Source organism: Hesperophylax consimilis, chromosome 17 (assembly GCF_061612785.1).
Source record: "Hesperophylax consimilis isolate HC1 chromosome 17, BYU_Hcon_1.0, whole genome shotgun sequence".
NCBI classification, from domain to species: Eukaryota; Metazoa; Arthropoda; class Insecta; order Trichoptera; family Limnephilidae; genus Hesperophylax; species Hesperophylax consimilis.
In genome coordinates this window covers 33,684,772-33,694,137 of record NC_142852.1, presented here as the reverse complement: position 1 = coordinate 33,694,137, position 9,366 = coordinate 33,684,772, and the positions used below count along the sequence as shown (strand labels likewise).

The 9,366-nt window shown below is 41.5% G+C and overlaps 1 protein-coding gene across 1 annotated transcript in view; it reads right to left on the bottom strand.

Moving 5' to 3' along the window:
* Positions 1-852: 852 nt before the first annotated feature.
* The window catches only part of LOC149416465 (leucyl-cystinyl aminopeptidase), a 61,794-nt gene continuing 53,280 nt past the window's right edge, over positions 853-9,366 (bottom strand). The window contains exons 17-25 of the mRNA XM_089642004.1: positions 8,855-9,208; positions 7,746-7,926; positions 5,714-5,953; positions 5,021-5,147; positions 3,361-3,506; positions 3,172-3,306; positions 2,983-3,117; positions 2,099-2,285; positions 853-1,427 (exon numbers count right to left, since the gene is read on the bottom strand). Of these exons, the coding sequence (XP_089498130.1) occupies positions 1,266-1,427; positions 2,099-2,285; positions 2,983-3,117; positions 3,172-3,306; positions 3,361-3,506; positions 5,021-5,147; positions 5,714-5,953; positions 7,746-7,926; positions 8,855-9,208 (1,667 nt within the window). The 3' untranslated portion in view covers positions 853-1,265. The remainder of the gene's footprint in view (positions 1,428-2,098; positions 2,286-2,982; positions 3,118-3,171; positions 3,307-3,360; positions 3,507-5,020; positions 5,148-5,713; positions 5,954-7,745; positions 7,927-8,854; positions 9,209-9,366) is intronic.

Below are 9,366 nucleotides of genomic sequence, written 5' to 3'. Positions count from 1 at the left end.
AAATATAAGGAGAACCTAATAGCAGTAGGTCGTCTCGCACAGTATTCCGTGTTTAAACGCTATATTCTTTGACTGTCCTTTGTTTGTCATACGTGAACAACGTTTGAATTAAGAATGTACTGGAAACATAAGAGTACTTTTTACTTGCCACATTTTATCTTGAGTCTGTGAGACAAGAGCAAGTCTAGATGTATTGTAACTTCATTGAAAATAACACAAACTTAAGATTGTTTTTATTAGTGTATAGCTTCCGAAACGTGACTGAGAAACAGCTTTTTGTCTTGTTTATAACGAGAAAGAGACACTTTTATCAAATTCACTTAAAACTCTTCTCCTTTAAAAGAGATGTCGGTTTTGATTGGTTTAAATATTAAACATAAAGGTTAAATACGGACCTTTATAGATGAGGTAACTTGGAGACAATTTTATTAGGTTCATGGTATCATTTATGATCTACCTTACTACCATTATGTTTCTCAAAGTTTAAAAACATTTTTTATAGTTAATAGGTTACCCAAGTTGCAATCTTGGGTAGCATAAGTTACGAAGAGTTTGATCGCACCTTGTCTTAGAATCATTGAAAGTGTTAATTCGGATAATAGGTTAGTCCATGAAGTCTTTCCAAGTCCAAACTTTGCGAGTATAGTTTAAATTGACACAGATACTGTAACGGGTTTGAACTATTAAGTCGAAAAAGTCCAATTCTGTAATTTCAAACAACACGTTGGTCCTCTGAGACGAATTTTGACAGTGGAGAATATATTGATATTTAAAGAAAGACAGATCAATTTCTAGTAAGTGTACGTTCGGATAACACGTCGGTCCTTCGAGACAGATCTTGTGGGTGAGTTTATAAAGCAAATTTTGATCCCTCAGGAAGGATAAATATATCAATTTCTGGTAAGTATGCGTTCGAATAACATGTTGGTCATTCGAGACGGATCTTGTAGGTGAGTTAAAAAAGAAAATATCAATCCCCCAGGAAGGATAATTTTTTCAATTTCTGGTAAGTGTAAGTTCGAATAACATCTTGGTCTGATAAGTATATTTACAAATTGATCAATCGAGCTGAAAAATTAGAAACATATAATGTTTGTTCTTCAAGCTGGATTTGCTTGGATAATGTCCGTCGAACCGAATTGCACCTTTCCTGGTTCAGATAATGTTGGTCCTTCGAGCCGGATCTGAAGAAAATATTAATTATTCAAGAAGGACATGTCCGATCCTGATAAGTGTTGATTTTACAAATGGTTTTATGTTACGAGTTATGGTTTTGACACGGTGTGGTCGACGTTGGTTCTGTACTGAGACAGGTATTTAAGGATGTCACCCTCGCTGCGGCCAACCCAGGCCACGTTCAGTGCGATGGTCTCCAGAGATCTGTTTAGCGCCGGGCCTATGTCCAATTCCGCATAGAAGTCTGACACCTACAAAAGAAATACATGTTTAAGCCATGAATTGGTTTGCAGTCTCCAACAAAGGGTCTATATCATCTTTGGTGATGCTATGTGGAGGGGCATTTTAAAAAGAGAGGAAGTTCTGGGAAGGAAAAAAGTATGAGGAGTGGGTAAGAATCAAGGGGTCTCCCCAAACCAACCTCTCCCGATCTGGCAGGTCACGCAGGGCGGCGGTACCGAAACCGCCTTCTATCCAACCTTCATACCTTTTACATTCCCAGAACTTCCTCACCTTGCTTTCATTAAAAAAGACCCTCCACACAGCAGCCTCAAAGATAGCAAGGAAAATATTTTCCCACCTTGGCCTCCTGTGTGGGATTAAACTTTTTTTTAAAATCGTACAAAATTACTGGTTTTAATTTGACTAGCTGACATGTACCCGGCTTTGATCGAATTTTCTCTACTTTCTATTAATATAATATTCATGTATTATATAAATAAACCTTCCGGAATAAAATTTCTAAAAGATAGTGAAAACCCTATCAAAATCCGTTGCGTAGTTTAGAAGAACTAAGCGCACAAAAAGACTGACGCCGATAGTGACTTTATTTTATACTATTTAGAGATATGAGAATATTTTAAGGTTAAAAATAGAATCAAATGTAGTCAAGTGGGAATCTACGTTGGACGTCTTGGCTCACCTCCTTGAAGTCATCACCGCTGGCCATGTGTTCTGTGACAGCCCCCAGCAGCTCGGCGTCGGGGGCCCTCCCCCTCAGGTGTCTCCAGGCCAAGAGACGCCCTGGCTGGCGTCGGGACGCCGCCGACAGCACTACGCGCGCGTCGCTTGGCGCCACCAGCCGCGGGTCCAGGGTCGCCTGCAGGTATCTGCGAAAAAATATATATTATTTTAATGTTTTAAAAACATTTAGAAAAAGATGTATTATAGTAAAAATACAATGTTTTTACGGGCTGATTTTTTGTATAAATCTGTTTGAATTTCGATTTTGTTTTCGTGAATAAATAAATGCAAATCTTTGAAGTGGAAATTGACCCACTTCCCGACATCCAATCGAGCTGACACTTGGAGGACAGACTCGTTGTCAATGACAATGCATTTTATTAATCACAGCAGTTTATATACAAAATAATTGTTGGTTCTACCCGATCGAGATTCAGTGAAGTTGTTAGCGTGGTTGACTCCAGTTCACGGGGTTAGAAGGTTCAATCCTCAGTCAATCCAAAAAAATAAATTTAACAAAATCTTTGAAATTGGCTATTAGCAGGCCCAAAAGATTTGTATTGTGGTTAAAAAAACTTTTTTATCGGTTGATTTTTAATACCCTTCAAAACTGTTAACGCCGGTAGGTTAGGTTAGGTTAGGTAGTGTATTTACCTGTTGAGTAGCCAATGATCAGGCGTGGTGGCGAGAGCTCTCAGCAGCTCGTGCCGCTCCACAGGGTCCGTGCAGCGCCGGTACTCTCTCCAACATCGACTCCAGGCGGGTTCGGCTCCGTGACGCACGCCTGCACTGTACACCGCCTATACATACAAAAGGCCTCACCTACTAATAGGTTGTATTTACCTGTTGAGTAGCCAATGATCGGGCGTGGTGGCGAGAGCTCTCAGCAGCTCGTGCCGCTCCACAGGGTCCGTGCAGCGCCGGTACTCTCTCCAACATCGACTCCAGGCGGGTTCGGCTCCGTGACGCACGCCTGCACTGTACACCGCCTATACATACAAAAGGCCTCACCTACTAATAGGTTGTATTTACCTGTTGAGTAGCCAATGATCGGGCGTGGTGGCGAGAGCTCTCAGCAGCTCGTGCCGCTCCACAGGGTCCGTGCAGCGCCGGTACTCTCTCCAACATCGACTCCAGGCGGGTTCGGCTCCGTGACGCACGCCTGCACTGTACACCGCCTATACATACAAAAGGCCTCACCTACTAATAGGTTGTATTTACCTGTTGAGTAGCCAATGATCGGGCGTGGTGGCGAGAGCTCTCAGCAGCTCGTGCCGCTCCACAGGGTCCGTGCAGCGCCGGTACTCTCTCCAACATCGACTCCAGGCGGGTTCGGCTCCGTGACGCACGCCTGCACTGTACACCGCCTATACATACAAAAGGCCTTACTAATAAACGTGTTTTAAATTTTACATTTTTTAAACAGCCATTAAGGCTTCATCAGGCTTCTGGTATATTTACCATTACATTTCTTAAAGCCCCGTAGTAAGCGTTCAAAGATGGTTTTAAAGGGAAATATGTAAATACGAATGTTAGAGGGAGTGCGCTAATATTAAAAAAAAACCATAATAATTTAGAAAATGGTAAAAATATTTATTAAAACACGACTAGTTTGAAATAGAGCAAAATCTTTCGAAAAATGCTTTAGTTGCATTTAAAGATACACTGTGAATTTTTCAATGTCTATAACACATTAAATAACAGAATAAAACGTGTTTTTAATAATTTTTGAAGCTTACTTTGCGATTTTTTCAATCGAGGAATTTCGTATAATTAACATTTCGGCAAAACAAAGGTATAGATATTATCTTCAAAAATAATATATATTTTTGGATCTTCAAAACATAAAGAGTTTAGAAAATTGTGATAAATCAATAGATATTGATTAGGCTTGAAGACGCTGTAATTAGGAATGGAAATTAGGCTGTATTTCCGCTTTGCAAATAAATGGATTATTTCTGAACGTATCCGAAAACTAAAAACTGTTTTAATAAGCTTTCAAATTTTTTTGTTAGAAATAAACTTAACGTGTACCCGGTGTTGCTCGACTTTACTCTACTTTCAATAAATATAATATCCATGTATAATAAACATAAACCTTTCGGAAGAATTTCCCTAAATTATAGTGAAAATCCTATCAAACTTCGTTGGATAGTTTAGAAAATCTAAGCGCACAAACAGACAGACACGGATAGCGACATACCAATGTATTGTCACGATTATGAATTTACTAAAAGTTTATCAGGAAACGGTCTGTAATCCCGTTTTTAGTTCATTATGATCTGAGATGCTTCAGAACGTTTCAGACTATTCCCGAACATTCAAGAATGTTCCGGGATGTTGTGGAATGTTGTGGAATGCTCTCGAATACTCTCGAATGTTCTGGACTGATCTAGAAATTTGTAGAGGGCGAAACTTCCAGCTCTTATATCTTCAAAAGCACGCCCTTCTGGTAAGAACGGGAACCTTCTTCATGGATGGGGGATAGAGGGATCCTTGATCGTACCGGGACTCGATGCTCACTTTTAGCGGCACGAACATTGTACACTTTCTTTTGTAATATAAAAAATATATATCAGGAATAATTCAAATAAACCCCACGGAATGATCAAATTTCTAGGCCTTGCAGGGCAAATTCGACCGTAGGTCGGTCCATTACGCCGGACCGTGCGCCCAATATTTTTTTACACTACTTATTTACTTACGTTAAGATTTCCACTTTATTTTAAAGATTTTCTAGGACATATTCAACCGAAGGTCTGTCCAATACACCGTCGCATATCACTGTGCACGGCTTTTTCACTTACGTCTTTAAGATTCCGACTTTATTGTAGGATGATATTTCATCTTAATTTGAAATATATATGAATAATTCACTGACCTCTCGCAGCTCGATGGGAATTGTGACATTCTTATATGCCCAATCATCGAACATTTTCTTGGTGAACTCGACAGCGTCCGGCAGTTCAAACTCCACTGCAGCCTCGACTATCTCCCTGTCAGCGGCCCTGGAACAAACGATGCCATCATACCTTTCGATAACCATATCTAATCTTTCTTTAATTAATACATCATAGTACGCGTTTAAAAAGAAGAAGAAAATGGTTTGAAAGGGTGATACGAGTGTACGAGGGAGCGCGCGTATATTAAAAAATGATGATTTAGCTATTATAATACTCAGATTAATTTCAGTGCAAACATTCTGGGACTAACTACCATATGTATTCCTCATTGCCCAGAATACTTACGGAGCGAAATACTTACACCCAGTCAGTGAAGTGTAATTTATCACGTAACAAATACAAAAGATTGTTACTGAGGCAAGTTTATCTGTAAAAGTGGCAAAATTCCGAATTTATGTTTACCAGATAATTTGTGTGCCATTGCAAAAACGAATTCGTAAGCAGATTTTCTAGTGATATTACAATGCGAGTGGCCTGTATATTGTCAAATTAATTTAATGACAAATCACAGAAAGGGATACAGTCACGCCGCCTCCCTGCTCCGCGCAACTTGGTTTGTTTCCATTTCTCTGATTGGCTGGGCTATTAATTTGGATGTGTTCGGTTCTCACCCGTTTCCCCCGTTGAGCGCTAATTTGGCGGCGGGCGCGATGAGCTCGGCCGCCACGTGCCGGCGCAGTGGGGCCCCGGCCGCCGCGCCCGCCAGCAGCGCGGACCAGGCGGCCAGATGGCGGAGCGCCGCGCGCCACGGTGCCACGGCTAGCTCGCTGTGCGTGGGGGACAGCGCAGTGGGTGAGTGTCCCAAGTACTCGCACAGCTGCAGCGCGATGGAAGCATTCACTAGGCCGGCCCTGGGGAATATACCATGTACAGGTAACATCAAAAAACCATTTATATTTGACTAAAGGCAAGTCTATGCCTTGCCTTTGTCTGTGTTTGTTCTATGTCTGTGGCCTTTTATTATCGTCTGTTTCCTTTCATCTGTTGTCTGTAGTATCTGTTGTTTATCGTCTGTAGCCTGTCATCTGTGGCCTGTGGTGCTGTTTCAGCTTTCTGTTGTCTGCAGTATCTCGTCTGTTTACTGTTATCCGTCTGGCCTATGTGGTCAGTCGACTATCTGTGTCCTGTCATATATCATGTGATCAGTCGTTTGTCTGCGGGCTGTCATCTAGTCTGTTATATGGTCAGTCGCTATGGTCTGCTATGTGGTCAGTCGACTATCTGTGGCCTGTCATATATCATTATTCCTTTTAATAAAATCTTTGGAAAATTGCTTGCAGCTACAAAGTGATATAAATTCTATCGTCGAATGGAGTCATACCAATAAATTAGGGTTTAATATTAAGAAATGCTCCATTATGTGCTACACCAAGGCAAACAAAACGATTTACTATAACTACAAAATGTCTTATTCATCTCTTCAGCACATTGTTATTTCAAGAGATTTGGGAATCGCATTTGATACGCACTTAACATTTCACGTCCACATAGAAACGATATGCAACAAAGCTTTAAGAATGCTAGGATTTGTGCTAAGCAACTCCAGACATTTTTGCAGCTCGGCCGCGATTCGTGTGCTATACTATAGTTTAGTACGTAGCATTTTGGAAAGTGGTTCTGTAATATGGGGACCAATGGATTTAACTTACTCTCAAATGATAGAGAAAGTACAAAAGAAGTTTCTGAGATATTTATATCTTAGAGACTTCGGATATTATCCCTGGTTATATCCATCAGCCTTTTTGTCCGGCATGCTGGGTATTAATAGCCTCACCGATAGAAGGAAAACTGCTTTGCTGATAACAGCATATAAACTTCTAAATGGTAACGTCTGTATTCCCGATATTATAGAAAAATTTGAGTTTTATGTCCCCGACAATTATACAAGAGCGCGCAGGCACAGAACCTTTGTCGTTCCAAAATGCAGAACCAACTTACCATTAGTAATGCCGCTCGGAAAAATGATTATGTTACTAAATTACCTGTCCCCTGATATAGATATTTTCCAACTTAATATTCACCAGTTCAAAAACGCTATTATTACTTAATAAATTAAAATAAAATGTATGTGTATTATTGGTTATGTATAACTGTAAATGTGCATTTAAAATAAAATAAATAAATAAATAAATGTGATCAGTCGTTTGTCTGCGGTCTGTCATCTGGTCTGTTGTCTGTCTGTGGTTTATCATCTGCCGTGTGTTCTGTCTCCTGTATACAATCGTATGTCTATGGCCTGTAGTATTTCATGTGGTCAGTCGTCTGTCTGTGGTATGTCATCTGTTTTCTTTCGTCGGTGTGCGATCTGTTGTCTATCTATGACCTATCATCTGTGTTCTGTCCATTGTCTATTATCGGTTGTCCGTGGTATGTTGAGTCAATGTATAATGTATTGGTCACCATGAAACAGGCACAGTTGCCTAGTATGTTGATTCAATGTATAATATATTGGTCACCATGACACAGGCAGTTGCCTAGTATGTTGAGTCAATGTATAATGCATTGGTCACCATGAAACAGGCAGTTGCCTAGTATGGTGATTCAATGCATAATGTATTGGTCACCATGAAACAGGCAGTTGCCTAGTATGGTGATTCAATGTGTATTTTATAAGTAAATAACTATATCTTCGGCATGTCTCACCTGCTCAGCGTGAAGGCGTCGTCAATAAGCGAGGCCCTATCCCCGGCAGACTTGAGGCCGCCCTGCTTGAGCGCCCCTGCCAGAGCCGCCCACATGGCGGGCGGGTAGTTGGCTCTGTACAGACCCCTCCCGCCCGTGTTCAACTTCAGCCAGGACACGCCAGCAGGAATGCGGAACTTCACTGTAATAACACTGGCAAATTACTGGAATTCTCTCATGGGACTGACGTTTTTATTTGATTAGGTGACTTGAGTCCTACTTAGCCAAGTGTCGCTGGTTGCGGAAGTTCACTGCAAAAGCACAAGCAAACTCTTATACAAGATATCTCTCATAGGACCGTCATTTTTAACCACTTAAATAATGTAAAAAATGTCATCGGGCAATAAAATTACATCTACAATTTTTTACCAAAGCTCGTTAAAGTAATACATAATATGTAATGATTATTGTAACACCAAATTTGCGTAACATCAATATACATATTTCGAGTAGAAATACTTTAACACCCTACATGAAAACATAAGACGATAAATGATCATATTTCGCTAATAGTGTGAAAACTGTTTGCTTGCAGGAAGATATAATTGATAAGAAATCGCAGTTATTAATTTTGGGGGGCGACTATGGCTACCACCGCCCTGGTAACCATTCATTGCATAATCGACACCTCTGCCATAGGTCACGCCAAGAAGCAAGCTTCGGCCGCTGACATAGCAGGAGTGAGGTTTTCCAGGTCTTGTCAACGGATGCGTCTGCCAACGAAACAACAACCAAACATAGGTTATCCCAAGGGCTTCACGATGTTTGGCGACTTAGCAGGGGTACCCAGGTTCATGGGGTGAGGTTTGTTGTTCGTCTTGGGGGCAGATGCGTCTGCCCACTTCTTCGTGGCGGGTCAGATCGAAAGAGATAGATTGAGGGAGACCTTTCGACCTCTCCTGCAGGATTCTCTCTCCCTTGCACCGCAGTGGGAGGGATGGATTTATACGTCCGTCGCTGCTGGACACACTGACCCTCAGATTCCTCACCACCCCTCATACCATTTCCTGCTCTGAACCTTCTCCTTCATGTTCAGTAGAAAATTCAAAGCGAAAATTGAAAAAACTTACCTTCGGTCATATTCATCCAGATTAGCTGCGAACCATTCCCGTAGGCATTGGTTCCGTTCGCAGCGTTTCTTCCACTCTTTCTCTCCTTTCTGCCGGGCTCCGGTGTAGTGCTGCTGGTGCTGGTCGTGCTGGCCGTCGTGCTGGGGCGTGCAGTCGTGCCGTCTTCCTGTCCCGTGCCGTCGGGCGCGACCGTTGTGTTGGCAGTGGATACATTGCTGGGTCCTGTGATGTAGGTCAGCGGAACGTACCAGCGATAGCGATATTTGTCTTTGGATTTTTCTTTTTTTGGAGGCGGTTGGATCGGTGCCGGTGTGGTTGTGGTCATGACCTTTTCTTCGGGCCTGTCTGAAGCACCTACCAAAAGATATAAGCACCATGGAAAGGATATAAGTTGTAGGGATTGGGTGCGGAAATGAGCAATCAGATTAGTATGTTGAATCCTGATGTTGTTATTCATATTTTATTAATATTATTACTGTACAATAATCCATTTACAGTACAATCACCTCACT